This window comes from Notothenia rossii, assembly GCF_949606895.1.
Source record: "Notothenia rossii genome assembly, chromosome: 3".
In the NCBI taxonomy this organism is placed as follows: domain Eukaryota; kingdom Metazoa; phylum Chordata; class Actinopteri; order Perciformes; family Nototheniidae; genus Notothenia; species Notothenia rossii.
Window position 1 is genome coordinate 5,290,235 of NC_136901.1, and position 25,155 is coordinate 5,315,389.

The 25,155-nt window shown below is 41.1% G+C and overlaps 3 protein-coding genes across 7 annotated transcripts in view; 1 reads left to right on the forward strand and 2 right to left on the reverse strand.

The window, feature by feature from the left end:
• Positions 1–179: 179 nt before the first annotated feature.
• Positions 180–8,388, reverse strand: atg13 (ATG13 autophagy related 13 homolog). 2 transcript variants are annotated; one of them, XM_079672291.1, is made up of 18 exons: positions 8,221–8,388; positions 7,499–7,579; positions 7,192–7,272; positions 6,934–7,053; positions 6,790–6,836; positions 6,187–6,327; positions 6,033–6,073; positions 5,491–5,587; positions 5,216–5,323; positions 4,957–5,047; positions 4,688–4,786; positions 4,332–4,403; positions 4,066–4,178; positions 3,692–3,833; positions 3,500–3,577; positions 2,825–2,932; positions 1,308–1,436; positions 180–1,196 (listed from the first exon to the last, which is right to left on the reverse strand). In XM_079672291.1, exons 2-18 carry the CDS (start codon positions 7,565–7,567, stop codon positions 1,119–1,121), a joined length of 1,614 nt encoding a protein of 537 aa, XP_079528417.1. In that variant the 5' UTR covers positions 7,568–7,579; positions 8,221–8,388; the 3' UTR covers positions 180–1,118. The 2 variants fall into 2 exon arrangements, with proteins under 2 accessions (XP_079528417.1, XP_079528418.1); XM_079672292.1 differs by lacking the exon at positions 4,688–4,786.
• A 186-nt stretch (positions 8,389–8,574) lies between these two features.
• Positions 8,575–11,227, forward strand: harbi1 (harbinger transposase derived 1). Of its 2 annotated transcripts, none has more exons than XM_079667966.1 (7): positions 8,575–8,654; positions 9,209–9,374; positions 9,449–9,651; positions 9,783–9,870; positions 9,954–10,161; positions 10,246–10,421; positions 10,712–11,227. In XM_079667966.1, the coding sequence occupies exons 2-7, from the start codon at positions 9,210–9,212 to the stop codon at positions 10,910–10,912; spliced, it is 1,041 nt and encodes a 346-aa protein (XP_079524092.1). In that variant the 5' UTR covers positions 8,575–8,654; position 9,209; the 3' UTR covers positions 10,913–11,227. The 2 variants fall into 2 exon arrangements, with proteins under 2 accessions (XP_079524092.1, XP_079524093.1); XM_079667967.1 differs by lacking the exon at positions 8,575–8,654 and adding an exon at positions 8,715–8,993.
• creb3l1 (cAMP responsive element binding protein 3-like 1) overlaps positions 11,005–25,155 on the reverse strand; it is a 31,156-nt gene continuing 17,005 nt past the window's right edge. For 2 of the 3 annotated variants that reach the window (XM_079667964.1, XM_079667963.1), the window contains 10 exons: positions 22,071–22,225; positions 21,895–21,976; positions 20,669–20,880; positions 19,827–19,973; positions 19,409–19,467; positions 18,067–18,135; positions 15,392–15,494; positions 15,136–15,301; positions 14,283–14,439; positions 11,005–13,671 (listed from right to left, as the gene is read on the reverse strand). In XM_079667964.1, the coding sequence (XP_079524090.1) occupies positions 13,647–13,671; positions 14,283–14,439; positions 15,136–15,301; positions 15,392–15,494; positions 18,067–18,135; positions 19,409–19,467; positions 19,827–19,973; positions 20,669–20,880; positions 21,895–21,976; positions 22,071–22,225 (1,175 nt within the window). In that variant the 3' untranslated portion in view covers positions 11,005–13,646. The remainder of the gene's footprint in view (positions 13,672–14,282; positions 14,440–15,135; positions 15,302–15,391; positions 15,495–18,066; positions 18,136–19,408; positions 19,468–19,826; positions 19,974–20,668; positions 20,881–21,894; positions 21,977–22,070; positions 22,226–25,155) is intronic. The other variant, XM_079667965.1, reaches the window with a different exon arrangement.

Below are 25,155 nucleotides of genomic sequence, written 5' to 3' on the forward strand. Positions count from 1 at the left end.
AGAGGGCGTGAAGTCAACGAGTACTATTAGCCAATCAGAGCACAGTAGGGCGGTACTAGGCGGAATAGTAATGCGCAACAATGCTTTCTAATCGCTATTGGACTTACGATAATTGTCCAATAGTTGCTTTTAATAATTGCATGCACATAATTATATGGTCCCAAGCTATTTGACAGACATCACAGAGCAGCCATGCTTTATTAGGACATCTATACCAACAGCAAAAAAAGTTTAAATTAAAGCTTTCAACCTAACTCAGTCATGGATGGTGACCACGGCCTCTTCTGTAGAGAGATGGAAATGTGTTTACCTATTTTTTTTTACAAAAACTTGAATATACATGTACGGCCTATACTGACAATAGAGTGAAGTTCCGACAAGTTGCTTTAGCGTGGAAACATTTTGTGTGTACATATAAAGGATAGCAGGTAGTTCTCTAAATTCAATTTGGGGCCGTTTTCTAACATTGACCTTGGCAGTTTTAATCTCCAGACCAGCTGGAACACCTGGCTAAATGAATAACAGGCTTCTCACACTTCTAAATGACATCCTAATATCCTCCACAAGTGCAATGTATTTGCTAAGACCAGCTCAATATTTCACTTTTGAAGAAAACTCTTCCACACAGAGTATCGGTTTGATTTCTCGAGCCACTGATCGCTCCCCCGGCGTTATGATCAGACCATGAAGAAGGGGAAACCTTCGGAGGCTAGTAGTGTTCAGGAGGGAGGGTGAATGAATTGTGTGCAGGCAGTCTGTCCTTGAATTGCATGGCTGTCTAAGTGACAGAATTGATTTTAAATCCTGATTAAAACACTGATGATTTGAGCAGATTTGTTCCACATAGAACACAACGATTGTTAGTTTAAATTAACACTACCAGATCAGAGATAGGTGTATTTCAGTGTCAGTTGAGATAATACAATATTTACAGTGATCTGTACAAGTGACGTGAAAGTGCCTGACAGGAAGGTAAGGGAGGAAGGTGTCAGAAAGGAGGAGCTTCACATTGAAATATTGAGATTTAGTCAGATTCCTACAGGACAAATGACTACAGAGTCTCCAGTCAGTTTCATGTGCCACCATCCCACATGTAGTCTTCCTCCTTTTTCACTATTTTATTGGAGCATGTCCACAAAAGCGTCAAATTCGTCGATGTTTTTCTCGTAGACGGCAAGTTTCTCTGGCAGTGAGTCCTGTAGACAAGAAATGACATGTCCCCGTTATACCATACTTCTTTGTGGTGAGAGGTTTAAAGAAGGAATCAAAACGTTCTCATACGAATAGAACAATAAGAAGTGTGTTACCAGGTCATCGGCCATCGACTGGGCGCTGATGTGAAGAGAGAGGCTGGCCAGTTGCGGAGGGTTTTGAAACTCTCTGTAGAAAGTGCCCAGATCCATCGGCAGCAGGTCGTCTTTAGAGAAGGCTGGACGCTACGCACAGAAGCAGACAGGCAATCAAACATCTCCGGATGAAAGACATAAAGGTACGGATTAAAGAAATGGTGTAGCATGTCAATTAATGGCTTTAGAGGTGCTGATAAGGGGCTTTTGTTATTGATTGACAGAGCTAAGGCTAGCCGTTTCCCCTGGTTACAGTTTTTGTGCTAAGTTAACCCTTAGATGCCCGAGTGACTGGACCCTACACGACACGCAAGTGGGTCAAAAAGGACCCGTATTAGAATAATATGTGTTTTTATGCCATTTTGGTTAAGAAAAATCTCTTGTATAATATTTAGTATTATATTTTGGTTCACACTAGAAATATTTTATATTTAATTTTTCACTATTTATAATTTTAGACATTTTTTTTTACATTTAAAAAAAAAACGTTTTCAACATATTGATGCAAAGATCTCCGCTATTGTGAGACCCTCACAGTATTCCAGTCCCTTTTCAAAACTCATCTCTTCTCCTCTTGTCTACTCATATCCCACCCCCCATCAATCCATGCCGGTTGATCAAGTTTGATAGTCCTATACCCCCCACCCTACCCTTACCTTATATTGTAAAGCGATTTTGAGTCCTTGAAAAGCCCTATACAAATATAATGTATTATTATTATTATTATTATTATTATTATTATTATTATACTGACAGGTATCAGATCTTGCTGTGTAAAATAATCAGAGGCGTCACTTGTGATGTCGTCTGTGTGGTCTACAGTGAATGTATTCCTGACAGCAACAGGTGATAAGAATCAAAGGATCCCATAGAAAATGCATGCGGGTAATTTTTGACCCACTTGGGGTAGTAATACAAAAACTACAATTTCTTAAAATTTAAATTTAAAATTTGAATGGCATGATATCCAAAACATGTTTTTTGAGGAATAGCTGGAATAGGAAATGATAAAAAAATGTAATTACAAAGATACTTCAAGAAAACCACCTCACCGGGTCAAAAAAGACCCACTTACGCCCAGTCCCGCCTCTGACTCTGTATCCATAACCCCCCCCCCTCTCAACCAACTTCCTCCTGACTGCTTTTCTGTTTTGTTTCTTTGTTTCTTTGTGGTTTTGGTTTGTTTGTCTACCCTCCCTCCCAAATGTTAAGCGTCTTTGGGTTCAAGAAAAGCGCTATAGGAATATCATTTATTATTATTATTACTTATGCATCTAAGGGTTAAGCTAATCGGCTGCTATTTATGGCTTCATTTTAGTTTTAAAGGAGAAAATGTCTTAATAATCACGACACTCTTAAGTCTTTAAACCTGTCAGGCAGCACTTCAGACTAAATGTTAAGGTTTAGCATGTATTAACACTTTTGTAATGCAACATATTGTGCAAATGTATTATTCTTTAAGCCTGGAGAGTACGTACAAAGTCGACCATGACGAAGTCGTCCTGCTGCCCCGATCCCTCCGAGCCCTGAGAGTGGAGGCTGGCCTGCAGAGGGGAGGGGCAGGGGGGCGAGTCCGGAGGCTGCACCTGCACAGACACACACACAGAAAGTCCTTACTGTAGAAAACTTGAAACACCTTGATTTGGCTGTATCTGCGAAACATTTTGATCAAATAATAATAATAATAATAATAATAATACAATAATCCTTATATTTATTATAGCGCTTTATCAATGACTCTCAAAGCGCTTTACAAATAAACATTACACATACATGTAATGGTCATCTACTGCAGAGGTTCCCAAAGTGGGGGGCGCGAGATGATTACAAAATAAAAATGGAACATTTAAAAAAAAAAAATTATTAAAAAAAATTGATTAATTTTTTTAATAATACATTTTTTTTTTATTGTTAATAATAACGTTTGCATAGACATTTTCAGGGGCGGACTAGGCATCTGTATAATTTCCCCGTCTGTTTCTCAAACTTTACAAACAAATGAATTCACTAGCACCCACCCCCCGCGGGCTGAAACGTTTGGGAACCCCTGATCTACCGTGTGGTATCATAATATCCATTTAAACACAGATCAAATGATCATACTGCCTGATATAAAGACACATTTGGGACATCATCTTTGTTTTGATAGTTACCATGGGATCATTCTCCTCTAAGTCCAGGCCTCGAGGAGCAAATGCAGCAAATGGCAGGTCCAGACTGGCTGCTGTTAACTACACACACACACACGGAACTTAATCACAAGGACAGTTACCCTCTTGAGCAGGATGGAGTGCGTGACAAATCATCTACGTTCATATGTTTTTAAATCAGAGTTATCAGTTTACCTGTGTGTTGGGTTTATTGACAAAGGCTCCAATTTTCCTGGTGAAGGCGTTGAGCGACTCCACGGGGTCAGAGGGAGAGACGCTCCTCCGCCCTTCATCCCTCCTTCTTTCTCCACTGTGCGTCAGGCCATCGTCATCACCACTTTGAAGAGAGATGTTACCGTTTAGACATTTCAGATTTAAGGAGATCTCTGTGACGCACATTGAGTCCCTCTTCTTTCCCACCGTTCACAATATCTCTTGCTAAAAAGCCGATATTCAACATATGGCTCTACATACCAACAGATAACATCTAGTTATTTCCTTAAGACGGTTACATCTGTGCAGATGCTGAGCTGAAGTTAAGTTAGTCAATCAAATATGTTTTGAATTACCTGCCACCAGGAGTGTTGGCAGCGTGTTCTACTGTGAGATGAGCATCAGCTCCATGAAGAGGTTGAGCAGGAGCCAATACCACTCCTCCGTGCTCCTTCCCAGCATGCAACGCCTGAAGAGGAAGAACAAAGCAGAGTTATAGCGGATTCAATACAAATATGTATTTTAAAACTTAATTTTTCAGATGGGAAATGTAGGCATCCCGGACATATAAGACTCTTATAGCTATAAGTATGTATCAATAAATGTGTATGTGATGCTTCACCTGGCTTGCAGCAGGGGGACACAGCTCAGCAGCTCCAGCTGGAGGGTGATATGAAAACCTGGAAGCATACAGCTACAGAGACAGGAAGAAGAAGAGGGATCATTCATCACAAAACACTGCAGCGTAACATTGAAGACACACTGTTGGATGACGGGGTTTTAAACTGTGGTACATAATAATAAAACATCACAATGAAACAGGAGATAAGTGCTTAAAGTGATGGAGCCTCACACAGTCAAAGCCAATAATGATGCATCACACACATCAAAACACATGACAAAATGTGAGTGATCAGCAGTTTTTAGTGCAGTTTAAAAGGTGCATCACACACTTCCACAGTGGCCGTATAGACTCACAGTGTGAGTGACAAGTCCAGGAGCCAATGGAAGCGGCAGACTGTCCAGGGGGAGGGGCTTATACAGTTTACAGGGCGAGGGACTCAGTGTACACACACACTGACCAAACGCAGAAACAAACACACAGATAAACATACAATTAAAAAAAAGAAAACGGACAAAGAGAGAAAAGAGAAGGTGAAATAAAAAGCAGTTGTGAAAGTGGAGAGCAGAAGTCACAGTGTAAAGAAAGAGATGTTAACGAGGATTAAAGGAGTGAGTCGTGTTACCTGTGAGGGAGGGGAGGTGGAGAAGGAGGTGGTGCAGACCTCCTGGGAATCCTGAACTCCTACATATCCTCCGTCCTCATCGTCTAGAGCTCTGAACACACACACACACACATTATAATATAGATGATTTCAGTTCTTCACATCCTACTGGGGGCAGACAAGTAAAACACAGATGGAGAATTGACCTTATTTTGTCCTTGAAGCAGGAACATGTAATTGTTTCTTTATTCTGTGGATGCAAAATATGTTTTGTAGCTACCTGTAGTTGCAGGGATGTCCCATGTTTGCATTACGGTGGCCGATGCCAGGTGGATCCACAAAGTGATCCACGATGATCCCCACGATGGGAGCAGACCTCTCAAACTGTCTGCAGAAAACCACAGTTCAAGCGTTTACTAGAGGTGCGAGTAGTGAAGCACTAAAGCAAAAACGTAACCATCTCTTTATCCACTCAGAAAACATTCATATGAATAAGCTCATCATCACTTTCTTGATAAGAACACTGTGTTGTTACTCATGCTGGGTGTTAATTACCTGTTGGACATAAATGCCAGGTTGGTGCGGTAAGCGCATGACAGTGTAACCGTGCCAACAGGTGTGCCAACAACACCGACACGCACCGTCTGAAACCCTTAAAAACAAACAACAAACCTCAGTAAAGAAACTTGAATTTGTTTTAAATATAGGTTATAGTAAATGATGCATTGAGAAGGAAAGTAATATCTAAATGTTATTCTACTGATGTTAACTTCTATGTGTTTGTGGATTAATTAAGTGTTTAAGATTCTGATTGGTGTTTTATTGTATGTTTTATTACTTTTAAGAATAATAAACATGTCTAATGAATATTTAATCCTGTCCCATAACACAAATACATTTATTTCTGAACAAATAACTGGAAAATATTTGTCTTTTCAAGTCCATTTGCCCCTTATTCTATAAGGTATAACACACAAGTATATGTGTGTAAAACCTTCCTTTTGTAATGTTTACGGTCAAATAAGTTGACCTTAAGCAATGAGTGTTGTTTTCTGTGATTTACGACATGTCCGTCAGGAAGCAGAGTTTAAGGTTACCTTCTCCTAATCCACTCAGCTGGACTTCCCCGAAGTAAATCCTAGAAATAAGAGAGGCAGAGACAGATGGTGACACATGTCAAACATCAACTCAACGTAACAAGAGACCAAACAAAGCTGCTGCAGTTTACCAGCTGTTAGAGAGCCCACTCACCTGTATAATATCACATAGTCGTGTCCCTGCTTTCTGGACAGTTTGTAGGCGGGTGTTACTCTGGTGATGGCCAGCAGAGACTTCAGAAGGACAGACAGACGGTTGTAGACTGTGTACGACACCTTGATGTCCTTATCACACCTGCAGCAGAAACAATGACTCATTCAAAATCAGCAGTGTGGCGGCATTTCAAATAGATGTCAGCTTAATAATACGATGGAGTCCTCAGTGTGTCTAACAGTCTTTGGGAATCTGTTTTGGAGCAGCTTCATTTATCTCAAGCAGTAACAAAGTGTAACAGCAGTTTTTAAACAACAGCAGCACTTCAGACTACAAAATGTCCCGAGCAGAGACAAAGTAAGCCATTTATAACTTAAAGCATCTGACAAACGCTCCGATTGAATTTTCTCCATTGTTCCTTTGATCACAAAGCAGGCTATTTTCACAGTGTTGCTCATGATGAAAGGATCATTACATCACAGCACAGAGGTTTATTAGCTCAGACACTGAATTGCTCATCAAAGCTATTCATGTGCATAATATACAACACACAGAAACTCTGCAGCACTTAATATATATTAAAAACATGCTAAATGTACTCACTTCTCATTCATCTCCAGACACCATGTCTCCAACTCCATTGAGTCCCCCTGAGTGAGTAAGACAGAAAGATTTGTGAATAGGAAATTTAAATAAGGTTAAGATAATTGTGTGTTTACTATTCCAAAAGTAAGAGGAATGTCAAACCTCTGACGTCTTCAGGGAGATCTCGACGCACATGGAGCGCCCGATGCCTGGGAGTTGTCCAGCCAGCGCCTTTTTAGCTTCATGAGTCACCTCTGGGATGTCTTTGATGGCCAAATTAAACTAGAAGAAGTAATAATAACAACAAAAATGACTTAAATGTACACTATAGACGAAGATCAACCATCCAAGCCAGATACATTTATTAGAAAATCTTCACTAAACTGTACAATTTCAATGGTGAATGGTCAAATATTTTACCCAATCAGAGCCAGTAGGCGATGAGGACGAGCGAGTGCATATTTTCTCTCCAAGCCGCGCTTGGACAATCACCTGGACAGTCTACAAAGAGGACATGAGAAAACCATTACTAGTCAGTTAGAAATACAGATATATCAGTAACAACAAGTATCTCAAAACCTGTGCAAATAAAAGTGTCTCCAAGTAAAGAGTGTGGGAATCAAAGCTTCTGCTAACAGAATGAGCCCCGGGCGTTTAGACATCTACAATCAAAGAGGCTGAATTCCTTTCCTATGTCGGAAACCACAACATCATACAGGCGTGTTACCTTTAAGGCAAAGAACTTAATGAACTTGTCCAAGTCTTTTTTATCCTGGGGACTCAGGCCACTCTCCATGTTGTCACGACCCTGGGATCAATCAAGAAAACATTATCTACTGTATAGCACCGTGCTACACATTAAAGCAATCATACTAGTACACAACACAGCATGTCAAATATACAATTAATACATTTGTGAGCAGAGACAAATGTTGCCACTTACTGCAGCCATAATTATAATGAATTGTAATTGTCAAATACAAATAATTGCCAAGAAAAGTGAATTCATGTCTTGTAAAATGTGTGAATACATGAATCGTCAGTTAATAGAAAGATTTGGATCAAAACAAGCCTTTTTTTCAACCAATCAATTAGTAACTGAAAGCAATGCATAATACCTAATATATAATATAATTCTGCTTGAAGTAGTTCTAAAGGAAAATACTGTTTATCACAATTATTTTAACCCTATTTAAGCATCTGTTTCTGTACAAGTAAGGCCTCCTCATTGACATTAAATTATCCGGATAGTATTTGGAGGTCATGTTAAACGACACAATATACTGACAACCAGCTTTTTACAGTGCAAAACATCACGTTATTTTCTTCTTTTTTCGTGTAAAACATAAATGTAACTGATATTTACTAACCGTTGACGTTGCAGCTAATGCTAAGCTAGCTAGCTGAATAACACGCACTTAAAATGTATCACAAAACAACAACACTTACATTAGCTTTTCCCCTGGGAACGTAGCTTCAATAAAATATAACTTAATTCAATATAAATGGCATAAAACGCTGTGTTTTATGAACATTTAAAAGCCTATTTCAGAGGTAAACAAGGACGGAGCTACTTCTCTGTTTATTTTCTCCATGTCGACGTGTTTGTATGGCACATCGTTCACTGCGGCACTTTCGTTGATTTGAAAATAAATGTTAAATACACAATTCGTTTTGTTTGCCTTTTTATTCATAGTGTGTTTTTTTTATATTGGTACTATATTGTTTTAGTTCTTGGTAATAATTATTAATTCTTTAATAATGATAATCTGCAAATGAACTACAAAATGCATCTTCCTGTGTCGAATGTGCGCCTGTGCGTCAAACGATACGTGTTCCTGTGGCTTGTTTTGGTTGACAAAAGCTGCATAACTTCTTCAAACGTAAGAGCCTTTTTCTTTACCATGTAACATAAATGCAAAATGCTTTAACTTCCATTCAAAGATATCCAGCTGTGTGTGTAAATAGCCATGCATGTATTCAGAGAAACGCAATACTGAACGTAGGAAAGCTCAAATGCTAGTGTGGTAGCTACATAGTTAGCATGTAGTATTCAGATATACAGTAATAGCAAACAAACAAGGAGCTTTAAAACTCGAGGACAGACTTGTTCCATGCCGAAAAGTTAGCCATTTTGTTGAATTGGCAGTGTGATAAGATACAAATAAGTGACACAGCAAGAATCTTCAAATTGCATTATTATAAATCCGGTTTATTGCTAGGTAGGTTTTCATATACAAGAACATTGCAGTGGTGTATTGGTGCATAAACAAAAAACATAACGATAATACAAAAAAATACATACTATTTAGAAATGTGTACAATGTGTGGATACAGCATCAACAACAATTCATACAAGCATATCTTGTTCTGTGCATGTTAACTGTATTGAAATGTACAACTATACCTTGATTGATAAATGTATTATTGCCCACAGCATGGCGATCCCTATAGCCATCTTGGACTGTGACCTGCTGTTACACGGTCGAGGACACAAGACCCTAGACCGCTTTGACCTGGACTCTGTGCCAGACCACTTGCTCCTCACACAGTTTGGCTTCCCCAGAGAGTTTATACTGTATCTGGTGGAAATACTCCGGGAGGTAAGTAGATGATGAGCCTGAATTTCAATTATCTCATCCAATTAATTATACGTTTTAATGTGTGTGGATGTTAGGCTCTGTGCAGACGTACTCAGCGGTCCAGAGCCATCAGTCCTGAAGTCCAGGTGCTGGCTGCTTTGGGCTTCTACACATCCGGATCCTTCCAGACATCGATGGGAGATACAATAGGGATCAGCCAGGCGTCAATGTCGAGATGTGTGTCTAACGTGACCAGAGCCCTGGTGGAGAAAGCTCCAACGTTCATCACATTAAACAGGTGTGGAACCATGATGATGAGTTACATATCACTGGGATTATCAACATGCAGCCTAAAATACAGACAAAAGAAAAAGTAAATATTAAGAAGAGGATGAAGACTGACAGCAACTATTAATGTTTCCCACACAGAGACCCCTCCAGCACAGAGCAGTCCTTCCATGAGTTTCAGAGGGTGGCAGGATTCCCAGGAGTCCTAGGGGTGCTGGACTGTGTTCAGGTGTACTATAATATACTGCATTAACACTTTAAAACTCTTTATACAAAGTTTACAGCCTAAACTGATCACCTCTTCCCCTCCAGGTCACCATCAAAGCTCCTAACAGCGAAGACTCGTCCTACGTGAACAAGAAGGGGTTTCACTCGGTGGGCTGCCAGCTGGTTTGTGATGCCAGAGGATTGTTACTCAGCGCCGAAACACACTGGCCGGGAGGACTCAGAGACACAGAGGTTCTAGAAAGATCTGCTCTCCAGAAACACCTGCAGGACGCTGAGGAGGGCTGGCTGCTGGGTGAGACTCAGATTTCACTCTTCTTTGCACACGGTCTGAAAAAAGGTCCAGGACTAATGTTATTTTCTGATTTCTGTTTCCTAGGTGACCGTCGTTACCCTCTGAGGAAGTGGTTGATGACCCCGATGGACTGCCCTGAATCCCCAGAAGAGTTACAGTATAATCTGGCCCACACGGCCACTCATGAGATCGTGGACAGAACCTTCAGAGCCATCCAGACCAGATTCAGATGTTTGGACGGCACCAAAGGATACCTACAGGTACGCAGGTCTCCAGATTGATTTCAGACCGGGGTGTATACTTTTGTGATGTGGGCTTGTCTCTTCATTCTAAATCTTAGCAAACTTATTTGATCTTGTCTTTCATCTGCACCGTCCCCTTTGCTGCTGTAAACCATTTCCTGAATTCCTTTTGTCTATCCTTTTGTGTGCATTTATTCATTGAGATCTGACCCCATGAACCTTTCCCTGTCAAAGCAATATTTGAGTCATACATGCTTTTGTGGCTGAATGGTATTCTTTCTTTTGCATCTTGTCTAAAAAACCTGCAGTATTCTCCGGAGAGGAGTTCGTCCATCCTGCTGGCCTGCTGTGTTCTCCACAACGCCTCGCTGCAGTCGGGGTTAGACGCCTGGACTCTGGAGCGGACCGACCCTCTAGAGCAGCCCGAGACTCTCGAGCAGAGACCTGAGGATCGAGACAGCCTGGCAGAGGAGCTCCGGAAAGACCTCATCCTCAAACACTTCAGCTAAACTCAAAACAGATCAGGACTGGGAGCAGAGCAAATCATCTTTTTCTGTTCACTAACGACACATTTCAAGCAAGAAAGGCCACAGACACAGAGTTGCTGATGCAGGTTTTTTATATTTTGCTGGTTTCTACTCTACTGACTACACTAAGATAACATAGAAGTATATGGAGGAACATGCAGGACGCTATACAACAAACTGAGACAACATGGTACCCGAACACATTTGAAATAACTGGAAGTGCTTCATTATTCTCTCAGGATGTGGAATAATGAAACACTTCCTGGTGATTAACAACTATTAAAACTGTGACCAGCTGCTGTGTTATCAACGTTTCTTTACAGGTGGAAAAAGTCACCCTCCCTTTATGTTTTATTCCCTCCCCGCTTTACATTTTGATTCCCCAAATATCCAATTTTCTCACGTGATTCCACAGGTTTCAATCTTGGACTATGTCACAATACAAAAAAAACAAGGCCCTTAACAAGGTTATTTACAACAACTGCACATTAGGTGGTCAGTATTTATGTACACTGGTGCATTAAGACGCTATTGGGTGAGACTGACAGGATGTTTGTGTAACGGGCTGCAGTCACATGATGTTTTTGTGTACACACACACAAAATGAAATACAAACAGAGATGAATAAGAAACATTTGTAGTGTTTTGGAGATAAAAAATAGAAGTTCTGAGCATTACATCATTGTAGTAATGAATTAAAGGAAGTGGATGGGGGCAGTGTAAAGCTTTTAGTTTTTGAAGGAGTACCATTACATGTTTAGTTTTTTCTTTCATTGTCAGAAAAATTGATTTTTGTTGTTGCTGTAATTGTCCCAATGGTTCCTTCAAAAGTTGGCGATAACAAAGCTAGTGGTTTGTTTTACTTCCTGTATGAGTCCCCTGATTGGCTTCATCAATATATACACACTTTCTACAAACAGGAATAAATACAACACACTGCTGTCGCATGAGCACATTTAGCATCTACGGTGAAATGAATTTATGACAAAAAATATGATAATTGCAGATGTTCTAATTATTTAAGATGGTGCTTTTGATTTGGGATGAATTTCTTCTGCTTTTTAGGTTAAGAAACTTCACCTCATGGCTAAAAAAATAGATTTTAAAAGTACATTTTACAAGCTAGTGGCATTTCTATATCACACAGGAACCAAATGGAGCTTTCATGCGACAGCAGGAAACATAAACACTGTATTACAGTTGAAAGACAAAAGCAGATCATGTCAAAGTTTACACGGCACACCGTCATGTAAAACTTCATCATCCTAAATGCAAAAACACAACATAAAATTCCCTTTTTTTTTTTCTTGCATAAAATAAATATGCTCTTTTTTGATGCTCGGAATATATTATAAGTTGTATTTGAGTGTTTTTTTTGTAAACATTTTCTAGAAAAAACAATAGAATAACAAACTTAAAAACACGTTCAGTATTTGTTTTTTTGCTGCATAAATTAAATATGCATTTTTTTCGATGCTGCAAATATATTACATATACAATTTAATTCCATAAAAATACTTTTATGTAATTGTTCCCCAACCTCTCGTAGGACCCCCTTTAACAGTCCTTTGATAGTAACATACAAAAAAATATGCAGAATGTGAACTTTAACCTCAGAGATGGATTTAAAAAGTGGAAAAATAAAACCAAATATATCTTTTGCTTTAACTCTTGAACACTTAAGGCTAGCTTTTGAAATCAAATGTTTCCCCCAGATGCAGAGTGTTTGTTGTTTACAGGTTTATAGCTGTGTGCTTTGGGTGTAAGGCCAAGTTCGTCATATTAGACTTAAGTAAGTGGAAGGCACTTTTAAAACGGCACAGCTTCCTTTTCCTTATCTAGTTTTAAAGTTTAGTTTACGTATACTGTTATTAACGTAGAGCTGAAACAGAATCCATTATTCTCTAATATGAGGATCTATCCTAACTTGAATCGATACTCACATTAGGGCCGTTTCTCAATGTCGAGTACACATGCTGCAGGGCCACTATTTCAAGTATACTACGTCATAGAGTGGCGCAGAATGCTGGGCATTTAACATGCATTTAAACAGTCCTTCGGCGCCACTCTATGACGTAGCATACTTGAAGTAGTGGCTCTGCAGCATGTGTACTCGACATTGAGAAACGGCCTAGGTGTTAGCTGCAGCCCTTTAGCAACATATATGACTGGTTAAAAATTAGAGCACTGACCCGATTTAGTGCCTTTGAAAAGTAAAATATACACTCCCAAATTGGAGGTCAGTCAAGCATCCGTATGCATTTATGTTCATCAGTTCTGAAAGGTGCAAACATCTGTTTCTCTTGATACTAAGACCAAATTTCCTTTTTCGTTCCTAAAGGATGTTGGCAACGCTACATTTGTTTTTATGAGGAAGTGAAATAGCTTTTTGTTAAAATGCTACACATTGTATCTGTAAATGATTGTATATAGATTCTATAATTGAGCCCCTGGTTGTTGTTTAAATTAAATATGACAAGATTAGTTGGATTTTTAAAATGATTGAGTGCATAAAAATAGAAATTCCAATCCCTTTCAAATCAAGTATATTCAGGTGTAGCAGAGTCTGTTTGAGAAGTGAAGCACCTCGTGGTGACGGCAGTGTGTCGGCTGTGGAGGACGGAGGAAGTCTGGATGCCTGCTGAGTTCAGGGGTTTCAGGAGTCTGGAGATTTGTGGCTTTGGGGGTCAGAGGTTAGATGTCGTGGGAGGAGGGGTCAGATAAACTCTGGTTTTGTTTCTCTGAGGAGAAGAGAGGAACCAAGTTAATATTCAGAGGACAGTAAGGCAAGTGTATTTGTTAGAAAGATATCACTCGGCACCGGCTTGAGCTTCAATATACACGTATTTCTGATCCTCTCAAGAATGGAAGTCACACACAGAGCATCAACTAGTTCCTGAACAGTGTCCTTCACATGCTGATATCCAAGAGAGGGAGTTACCCAGTCACAAGATGGAGGGATAGAAAGCAGTATTCAATGTTTACTTCAGATTAGCTCCACGTCAGAAATGATCATGCTTGTCATATGTCTCTCTCCATAGAGGCTGAATCATCATGTTAATCACATAGCTATCATATGCCTCAATCAGTCCTGATGCTCTTCTAGGTAATCACACATCCTGTCATGTTCACAGCTACAGTTGGGATACCTTTGTTATCATGTTACTCTCATGTTGGAAGAGGACATTCAGTATTTTCCCAACACTATTTATAGCACCTTTCAACCCTAAGCAAATCCAAATAGTGTTACTGAGGCCTCTGGCAGCAGCAGCCACCTAATAGATTTGTTTGTGAGACGTGCTAAGACCCTAATAGACGTTTTCTGACACTAAAAGACGAGATATTTTTGTACCTGCTGTCTGTTTTGGGCCCGGTGGTCTGGTTGGCCTCCGCTGTGTATCTGCTGGTCTGGACGTGGCTCTCTGACTGTAGCCTCTCTGCTTCGGATGGAGATAAACTCTCCTCCAGTGGAGACCCTTCGTCGTAGAAGAGCAGGCTGCGGGAGCGGACTGCAACACAAACACTGGATTTCATTCACATGTCATTTTTGAACAATTTTATTTTACAGTGTAATGAATGTGGCAGCCTCGAGGGGTCAGGGTTTAGCTTCTGATGGTTACAGTCGAGCAGAGTTTTTCTTTTGCCCTCAGAGGACGGCTGCTGGCAGAAAGGAGTGGTACTTAGCATGATGACAACTTAAACTCTGGTTATAAAAGGGGTTTCCTGAGGCTAAGTGGTTAAAGGAAGTACATTCAGAGGGAAGTGGAATGCAGCAAAGAGTGAAAGTTGATACTCATGACCTATCCACAAGTTGTTTTTGAGAGAAAAAAACTTTTTGTTTACTGTTTACCTGACCTCAAGAATTATCAATAGGAAAATTAACTTCTGGGACCTTCATTTTTCTTTCAGTCTTTACATGCTTTCATTTTGAAATCAATCTTTATTTCCTAAATGATGGCTTTATTGTCATTTGTACATTAGCTACAGTGTAGATATGTCAATGAAAAACCTAGGACAAATAAGTGCAAGAAGAGTCTATAGAAGTAAATGGAATATGATATATTTGACAAATAATTTGCAAAATGCAGACTGATGAATGTGTATGGATGTTCTTTCAAAAGTTCGGGTGTTTAATAGTCCTAATCTTAATTAACATGTACTTCCATATCTAGAGGTAATGTTGAATAATAGGTTTGCAGACCTACCCTGACTGGTGGTGTAGAGGTCCGCTGACAGGAGAGGCGGAGAGGAGGAGGGGTGAGAGGAAGAGGAGGATGAGGACAAAGAGGAAGAGGTGTGAGTGAGGAAGGAGAGAGGAGAGAAGCAGGGAGAGAAGGAGCCCAACACCAGGACAAAGCACACGGCCACCATCTGCACAGATAGTGACACAAACAAGGACATCAATACAAAAAACACCTCATTCAAATGATGAGAAACACTGGCGTCAAGAAAGTAACTTACCATGAGGCATGTCCCCGTTTGAGTAGTGGCAATTTTACAAGAGCGAGGGAGGACTTTCCCTGTGACGAGAGACTGAAGCTTCTGCAGCTGCTGTAGGAGAGACCTGAGGAGAGAGAAACTAATACATTAATAAAGGAAAGGAAGGAAAGCATTTTCACAGACAATATGTTGGGATTTACCCTCCATTCTTTCATACCCTCACTAAGACCTCCGTGAGGAAGTAACACCAGTTAAATGATCATATTTACCCCCTACCCCACAGACCTGCTGCACCACCACAACCCTTCCCGCTGCCTCCGCTCATCAGAAGCCAACCTCCTATCCATCCCCACCCGCACCAATCACCGGACCTGGGGGGACAGAGCCTTCTCCGTCGCTGCCCCCTCCCTCTGGAACTCACTCCCTCAACCAATCAGAGACTGCACCGACCTCACCACCTTCAAAACACTCACCTCTTCAATCTGGCTTTTCATGTGTGATGTTTTTGTATTATTTGACTTTAACTTTAACTATATATTTATTTGTTGTTCCTTTCTTTTCTTTTCTCTTCACTATATCTGTAAAGCGTCTTTGAGCACCTGTGAAAGCGCTAACAAATTAAATCTATTATTATTATTATTATTATTATATTTCAACTGTTTTGTAGTCTTTGAGATCGTGATTTAAGATTTAGAGCGAGAGCCTAAACTCTTAAACATGCCCCCAGTGTACCTGCAGCTAATTCCTCTCTTCTTGTACCTTAAGGTCAACTTAATGAAACTGATTTCCTGACAGACGACACCAGTAAAACCAGCAGGATAAAGTGTGTGAGTGGGATCTGGAGAGCAGGGTTCTGATGGTATGAGCCGCAAGGACACACTCTCACCACTAGGTGGAGACACAAGGCAAACTACAGCTGTGAATCAGAAAGTTATTCGATCTTGTACACAATTATAAACCAAACCAGACTATAAAGTGGTCATTCAGGTCATCAGAAGGATAGTGAGTCATGTAATGTTATAAATCTCCATGCCTCACATGCACAAGAGTGTGTTGTCTGCTGCAATAAACTTTTATAGGATGATACTGACCAGCATCGCACATACAGATGTTTTGACGTTACAAAAACAGCTGGAATTATTGCTGTTTCACATTTGCAGTGCTTCCAAAAGTCAGACTTGTCGAGACATGGACTAGATAGTCAGCACAATTAATTCAGCTGTTATAAATCTATTACAATGGAGGCTCTTCTTTAGTTTTAGGGGAGCTATGGCTATCAGGTCACCATTGAATCCAGTGTTTGTGCGAAGCTAGGCTGTGAATCTCACACAGGGCCTGTTTTAGTGTTCTGTCAAAACTTTTAATATATATTTAATACAATAGGGAGATGGAGTTTATCCTCACCTAATAAACCAGTAGCACTTACTCAGTTCTGTGTGAATCAAAGTAAAGAAAAGGCAAAGCGTTGAGAACAAAACGACCACTAATAGCTGCATTTGGGGCATTTTTAGTAAAGCTAAAATGAACTTCAATCGTTTAAAACGCTTTTTTTGCACATATTCTGGACCTTTTGAGAGAGTGAGCGCGCTGACTCATGTTCCCCAGTTTGTGCCAACTCATTGTTCCCCAGTGTGGTGGTTAAACATGTTAACCAGTGTGTGTGTGTGTGTGTGTGTGTGTGTGTGTGTGTGTGTGTGTGTGTGTGTGTGTGTGTGTGTGTGTGTGTGTGTGTGTGTGTGTGTGTGTGTGTGTGTGTGTGTGTGTGTGTGTGTGTGTGTGCGTGTGTGTGTGTGTGTGTGTGTGTGTGTGTGTGTGTGTGTGTGTGTGTGTGTGTGTGTGTGGTGGGAAGGGAGGGGGTTGCCTTGCATGATGAAAGCTACTGTTAACTTGCAGCTTTAATGACAGACTCATGCCGCCACAGACAGACAGATAGAGACAGACCCCCCTCCCAAAAGAAAGCCTAAGCCTTCCCCCCCACCACACCCACCCACCCATTTACCCACTGGTTTCATATTGTTATAATAACAGGGGAGACAGACGTAGCTGGGTGAGTCTGCACTTTGACAAATTACTTCATAGACTCCTTTAATTCTCTCAGTTTAACTCACACATATAAACTTTGGAAGGATTTTATATACACTCAGAGCAATGTAAGAATAGATGGGTGAATCCAACTCAAGCCTTTCCTGCTTGATACATCAGTATTTCTCCAAAGACCAGCCCTCTTCACAAGCTGTCTTTGAGAGAAATGAGGCTGTTTCTGTTGTGGTACACTAAATCTTTACAATACATGTGCTGCTTTCTCTGCGTTTTCCTGTAAGTCATGTGACTACCTCATGAATTTGGACTTAGAATCTGAAACTCGTTATCTTCCTTCTTCATGTGTTATTTCTCAGAACAAGATCTCTTCTGCAGCTCTCTTTTAATCAAGCGGCATTCTTAACAAACGTGTTTCTATTTGCATATGATGATGATAATCCAAACAGCATTACTAAAAATGTCTGGTCTGTGTTATTAGTGTGTTGGAGCCAGCGTCAGTCTGCTGAGACACACAATGGCAAATACACACTAATGACAGCCAGTGTGTGTGTGTGTGTGTGTGTGTGTGTGTGTGTGTGTGTGTGTGTGTGTGTGTGTGTGTGTGTGTGTGTGTGTGTGTGTGTGTGTGTGTGTGTGTGTGTGTGTGTGTGTCTCACCTGTTGGCGGTCTCCAGGTTTTCTACTTTTCTCCACAGGTCGCTGTTTTCTGACGTGTAGCTGTCCACCCTGACACACAGAAGAACACAGATTCTTGTCAGCGTCTATTTGACATTTTTATCTTTTCGGAAAACACACGTCTTCAAAGCGTGTCCACAAACGTTTGCTGTGATCAGAATTGCCATTTATTTACAAGTAAATGTTGTGCCATGGTTTCTTTGTTGCTGCAGGATGACAGGTTTTCTTTCTCCTTCTGACATCTCCTTCTAAGCCTATTAAATATCACCTTGTTAATCTTGTGTTATGTTTCCAATAATCCTCCTGATCACATCTTATTTCTGCTTTGAATGCAGCTCATTCATTCGCTCTCCCTTTCAGCGAGTCGTCCTGCTGTTTCTCTCTGAGTGACCCGACTATAATCCTGTCCTCACGTCCAGAGGAGAAACACAAAGAGATATGCTTTTACACACTCTCCTCTGTAATAGGACGTTCTTTGACCGCCTGTCTGAACCTCTTTGGGTGATTCTTGCTATAAAAGTCCACATTTTCGCCTCTCTTCAAGTCTCCCCATGTGTTCGGCAGGTTAATGGAGTCCTGCCATAACGAGTTACAGCCAGAATAACAAATGACAGAAGAGGGGAATGATTTTTTAATTATTTTTGATTTTGAAGTACGTTTTGCATGTCATCTGGACATTGGCACCTGAAGCCACAAGGAGCCATGAGTTTCCTGACGTTAGTAAAGCCAATCTGAAACCCCTTTCTTTCTCTATTTTCTTTGTGACATTTTGTATCTTTTGTAACTCATATTTATTGTTTTTGTGTGCCAGCATATAAAGAGCACACAATTACGTATAAAAAGATCTGTGGTTAGATCCAGGGGAAACCTCACTGGCCAATACGGCTGCTCTTTGTACCAAATGCACCGTTAACTATGCAACTACATTTGTTAGACAGCAGGAGAAGTGGAAGGAAAAGGTTTTTCATCATTGTTGAAACATTGACTGTTCAAGCATTCGTTTGGACGGCTTGGATTATTGAATAGCGGGAGTGATTCAGAAGCACGACCATTATTCCATGATTGGCTCTGATACAATAAATAATTGTACACTGACGTCTAAGGCTAAGTGATGATTTCCTGAGCCTTGCAATAAAAAAACATCAATTTGTTCTTTGCATAGGGAATGGTAAACGTTGGGGAAATCAAGGCTTGGCTTTTCTCAATAGTTGTGGCCTTTGAAGTAGCTTTAATATCATTCAAAGGGGCTTTAGTGAGAGAAAGAATCACAGAAGTTCAGAAGGGAGTGGAAACATGGGGACAGATAGATTTTTCCGAGCCTTACTTTTTCTCCAGGCATTCCACATATTCTTTCTTCTTCCTCCGACTCTCCTGAGCTGAGATCTGGGTAGAAGAACGGAGACAAATCAGCAAAATGCTCAGACTTAAGTCACAGAAGTTTGTCTCGTGGTTTCTCGGAGGCTGTGGCTCAGTGGATAGTATGATGGACTTCGAATCACGGGATAGCAAGTTCGAGTCCCACTGCAGTCAGCATGTCGTTGTGTCCCTGAGACACTTCACCCCAAATTGCTCCTGGGGGGATTGTCCACAGTACTGAATGTATGTAAGTCGCTTTGGATAAAAGTGTCTAACATGTGATGTTTCTGTTTTACCCGCCTCTCTCAGTGTAAGGGACTCAAAAACACACGTGTAGTAAATACTTTGAATCCTGCTTTTTCAGCTGAGTTTTTATGAAAGTGTACCTTGTTTTTGATCTTCCGTCGGACCCTCTTCAGTGCCTTCTCTTCACTCTTAGTGAGAGGGAGTTTGTTGGGTACGGGGTAACCCTCTGCCACCAGGGTCCTCTTCTCTTCTTCTGTCAGCAGGAGCGGCCCTGAGCCCTGCAGCTTCTGCATTAAACAAAGCAAATCATCAACATATTTACAACAATTACAAACTTTCTATGTTTAAATAAACCCTGTCTTGGATGTTATTGAATAGGCCCTATTTTGTCAGCACTTTATAGAACTGTTTTTATAGAAAGTGCTGGTGCATTAAAGGTAGGGTAGGTAAGAATGGAGAAACCAGCTCGAGTGCGCTAGAATTTGAAACTACGCAGCCGAAAAAAATCTGCTCCTTCCTTACAGAGCCCCTCCTCCAACACACACGAACTCACACATGACCAAGATAGGCTATCCAGTTATTTTAGCCGGGCCGGCTCAGTTGATTGGTCGTGCTTTTTACAGCGCCACGGCTTCCACAGATGAATTTTTTTATTTATTGTCAAAGTATTTAATGTATTCATTGCTATCGGGATGTTAAGAGCATTCCATGGAATATAACAAAAAGTGTTTCTAGAGTGAATTACCTACCCCACCTTTAAGTATGGGATAATCATTACAAAAAGGGTCTTCCACCTCATAGGCCAGATTTTACATGTCCTGATCATTCCCTAATGTTCGTATTGTTTACTGTTTTTTTACTAAGGCATTTCGGACAGACAAACTTAAGATGTACAATAACTATGTCTTGAAAAAACGCTGTATAATTGTTTGCTGCCAAATGTCAATACAACAAATATAAAAAAAAAGGGTCTTCCACTCACATGTGGTGCAGTGAGCAGAGGTGAGGAGGAGATGGCTGTGGAGGAAGAGGAGGATGAGGAAGAGGAGGATGAACAGGCGCGACCTCCTGGCCTCTGCGTCGGCTGAGGGGAGGAGGGGGGCAGGGTGAGGGGGGGGGAAGAGGGGGGCAGGGAGCCGTCACTGTCGCCGTGGTTACTGCTGGGAGGGGTGGGCGGGAGCTGTAGAGCGTCATCTGGAAACGAGAGGAGGGGGGTTAGTGAGCTCATTCTGAAACATCATCCTATTCTGTGATAGATGAAACAACACGTGCGTATGAGACGTCAGAAGACCTGAGTGCTCATCCTTGATTCATTGACTTATTTTGGTATCAAGTGTTTCTTTATTAATCACAAAGTTGGCGTGTATGTATTTTGTATTTGTGCATGAGGTGCCCCCATTAATAAAATGTGTCTGAATGATTGATGAACACAGAAAGTAGATCCACAGAAAATGCATTTAGTGATGAGGTTTTTTATTTGATGCTCTTGACTTATATTATCGTGTGTCCTCTCTCCCCCCTTAATATCGCTCACCCTCAGCCATCCATTGAGGATTTTTTAAATCCCATAATTCCCCTAAAGTAGACCCTGAGTGAGGATGCTTCTTTAGGAGCTTAGAGCGAGGAAGCACAGGTTCATCCCACACAGACGTCTCTTATCAAGTGGCTCGTATTAATGCTACACCTCCACATGTGACACACAGCTGGGCAGACGCTTTGTCACTTGTATGTGTGTGTGTGTGTGTGTGTGTGTGTGTGTGTGTGTGTGTGTGTGTGTGTGTGTGTCTGTCTGTCTGTCTGTCTGTCTGTCTGTCTGCCTGTGTGTGTGTGTGTGTGTGTGTGTGTGTGTGTGTGTGTGTGTGTGTGTCTGTCTGTCTGTCTGTCTGTCTGTCTGTCTGTCTGTCTGTCTGTCTGTCTGTCTGTCTGTCTGTCTGTCTGTCTGTCTGTCTGTCTGTCTGCCTGCGTGTGTGTGTGTGTGTGTGTGTGTGTGTGTGTGTGTGTGTGTCAGTCTGTCTGTCTGCCTGTGTGTGTGTGTGTGTGTGTGTCTGTGTGTGTGTGTGTGTGTGTGTGAGCCTGTGTGTGTGTATCCACTCGTGTGTGGGAAGCTGTTGCACCACCCCTCCCGCAGGTGATTGTCAGCTTGGCTACCTGAGATTGTGTGTGTGTGTGCATGTGCGTGTGTGTGTGTGTGTGTGTGTGTGTATGTACCGCTGGGCAGGCTGAGGTACTGTCCAATCTCTTTGGGTTCATCTTTTATGGCGACGGGCTTCACGCTGTCTGGACTGGGCTCCTGCAGAAACACAAAATCAACAATAATTCACTTTTGAACAAACATGAAAAAAACAACATCATTTGTAGCGTCTCGCGGTATGAAGGATGCTAACCGTGTGTTTCCATGGAGACCCTCTGTGTGGTGGGGCGGGGCTTAATGTAAGGGGCGGGCCTTCGTGAGGCTGAGGATCTAACCTTTGACCCACATCCGGCTCCTCCTGTTTCACCAAGATGGCCGAAAGGTCCTGACTGAAGCTCCATTCGAATTCTAAGAGAGAGACAAAACACCATCGTATCAAAATCAACAGACATTTAGCAGCAGTGATATTATTTCAAACACCTCTCAAACTTGACCATTTTTCTATCAATGGAGAGAAGGTTAGTTTTTGTTGGCAAACTACTGTTCCCAACATCAGGAATAAACGCAGAAAATATCACACTTCACTTGTGATATTAAAACATCTTAATATCAACCTAGAAAGCTCATCACCCTTTTTAAAAAGCAGAATAAACTCAATTTTCAGAGCAACTTGAAGAAATGAACCTAGGTATATTTCTCTCCCGGGACCTTCAGGGAGGTCTTCCAATGGGAAGTAACTGGTAGCTTATAAATCACACTTTGAAGGAGCTTCCCCAAAACATTTGAGCACTTCCTGACAAGACTGGTCATTACAGGCTGCTGGACAACGTCTCTTTGGCATCTGTGGTGCATAATTTGTCTCTAGTGAATTTGTATCTACCCTGAAATAAAAGATGGGCTGAACCTGCACCTTGTGTTCAGGATCCTTCCCGAGAAACGAAACGACCGCTGCCTTTAAACATTACAGAAAATATGCATAATCGGGAACATTTTAAAGGAGGTTCACTCAAAAACAATGAGGTGATTCTCACAGGTACTCCCTTGTTTAGTCTAGTGTGAGCTGCAGAAAGTATTTTTAGCAACATAAGTGCCAGTGCAGGGTAACTAGTCACCAGTTCTCCTGGTTTATTTGGTGTCCTAGTGGGCAAGATGATGAAAAGGCGGAGGAAGAGGAGGCTGCCAGCGCCGGCCACAAACCAGGGTCACAGGGATCGGTGAAAACCAACACCATGAGTCACTGAAAAACGTCTGCACTTCATCTTGTGAACTGTAGGGGGACAATGTGTTTATAAGGGGCCCAAATGAACAATATATCTATACATTTCTAATCGAGAGTTCTGCACATTCTACACATGAAGATCAGTTTACTTATCATTGAAAGTCTTACTCAGCCTGTCAAGAAAGGTGTTTCATGTATTCTGTGTCATGGGATCAGCGTTGTTAAATTGGTATTGAGACTTTTAATTTATAACAGAAAGCTTGAATTGCAAGTAGATTTTCACAGTGTTGGTGATATTAGAGATCAAATTGAGTTGCATTATGGGAGTTTTATTAGTTCAATCCACCAGTGGGACACAAATATGAGTAATTCTGACACTGCTTATCCACACAGGAAACGTTTATAATGATGAACTTGCTGATGCGTCTACTGGAGTTAAAGATTCACTATGTATGCTTTCAATTAAGGCCCTGTCAGAAGTGAGCTTATTACTATGCAAAGGTCCACCTAACAGAACTTTACATTCAACCTTAAACTGAAAAGAAACAGTATGTTTTAAGTGGCAAATTAAAAGTGAAAAGAAGCTGCAGGTAGAGAAGTGTTTTTCCTCGAGTAAGCATTTGTAAACTTTAGAAAAGGACCGACACTTTGATGTTTGTCACAACACACTCAACCAAAAAAGCTCCCGTGGTGCATGGAAAGAGAGCAGCAGCCGTTTAACAAGACAAGCAGTGCTGCTGTATGTGTGTGTGTGTGTGTGTGTGTGTGTGTGTGTGTGTGTGTGTGTGTGTGTGTGTGTGTGTGTGTGTGTGTGTGAGAGTGAGTGGACGTCATTTTAATCACCTCCTGGTTTCCTAGCAACATGTCTGCCGGTAAAATGCTCTGAAGTTTACAAGCCGCGGTGGAAACAGGAGGCGGGGGGGGGGGGGTTGGAGGTGTGTGAGCTTCATCCTGTCCGTCACTAACGGCCAAGAGAGTTCATCCTAAAAACAAATCACTTTCCATCGTCTAAAATAAACTGCCTTAAGGAGCAACATCACTGCTGTGGTGTCAACAATAATCAACACTGACAGCAAGATGCAATAGCTAGAGCACGCATCAGTCAACTTCATTGCAATCTACTATTAGGACTTATAGAGAAGTGGAAATCATTATTATTGTGGTGTTAGTGCCTAAAGCAGTAGGTAGGATATGAGTGTATGATTATTTGCTCTTTGAAATGCCGAAGAATACTGGAAAATATCATTTCTAACTCCCTTGATAATTAACTGATATCACGGCAGGCTATATCAACATTGTCATTCTATATGAAAAGGGATTGAAAGTGTTATAAGTATGAACATGTTAAATTAGCTTGAGGCATCATTTATCACACCATGGAAACACAGCTGCAGATAATAAAATAATAATGTGATTTAATGAGCTGCGACACGTCAGTCTTTTGATCAAATATTATCGTTGCAACCCGGCATCCATCCCTGACTACTAATCAGCATGGTAGCTCTGGAATATGTCTGAAAAATCGCTGATTATATATGAAAAGAAATAAGGAATAAACTCAGTTCTGGGGTGGGTCCTCTATTAACCGATTCCCCACATCCTCTCTGCTGGTTGGACCCTCACAAGCGTCTCCTAATGAGGCCGGTCCCGCTGCTCCTCGGTGCCTCGTTAAACCTCGTTAAGCCTCCTGCCTCGTTAAGCTTGATTGGACGTCCTCTGCCACCGATTTTTAACGAATACCAGGAGCGAGGTGAATGCATAGGAAGGCAGTCCTTTATAAATATGATGGGGAAAAATAGGATGTAAGCAAGAAGACATTTTTTATTATTTACTGCATTTTTGGGGGGTATTTTCCCCTGATATTATTATATAATTGTAATTGATATTTTAATCAATTTGAGCTCAAAGGAAGGCAACAAAGTGCTTTTATTAATCCCTATGTGCGGAGGGTTCAAACATAATTTAGTGTTTGTGTCAAAGAAGCTGTGGGTGAAAGTAAAACCTGATCCTCACTACTTTACAGGATCTCTATGGGTGCTGTTAATAGAAGACAGTCTCCTATATGAGGCTAGTAAACCCAGGTAAGACATCCTATGGTGGGGTAACGACCAGAGGCTCC

What these genes read in the sequence shown, in the direction of transcription:
- harbi1 (XM_079667966.1), top strand. Translation starts at nt 9,210, where the DNA reads ATGGCGATCCCTATAGCCATCTTGGACTGTGACCTGCTGTTACACGGT. An exon ending in TGAGGAGGGCTGGCTGCTGG is followed by an intron (nt 10,162 to 10,245) that starts GTGAGACTCAGA and finishes TCTGTTTCCTAG; the next exon opens with GTGACCGTCGTTACCCTCTG. An exon ending in GCACCAAAGGATACCTACAG is followed by an intron (nt 10,422 to 10,711) that starts GTACGCAGGTCT and finishes AAAAACCTGCAG; the next exon opens with TATTCTCCGGAGAGGAGTTC.
- atg13 (XM_079672291.1), bottom strand. Translation starts at nt 7,567, where the DNA reads ATGGAGAGTGGCCTGAGTCCCCAGGATAAAAAAGACTTGGACAAGTTC. An exon ending in CCACCTCCCCTCCCTCACAG is followed by an intron (nt 4,787 to 4,956) that starts GTAACACGACTC and finishes GCGTTTGGTCAG; the next exon opens with TGTGTGTGTACACTGAGTCC. An exon ending in GTCCCCCTGCTGCAAGCCAG is followed by an intron (nt 4,179 to 4,331) that starts GTGAAGCATCAC and finishes CTTCCTCTTCAG; the next exon opens with GCGTTGCATGCTGGGAAGGA.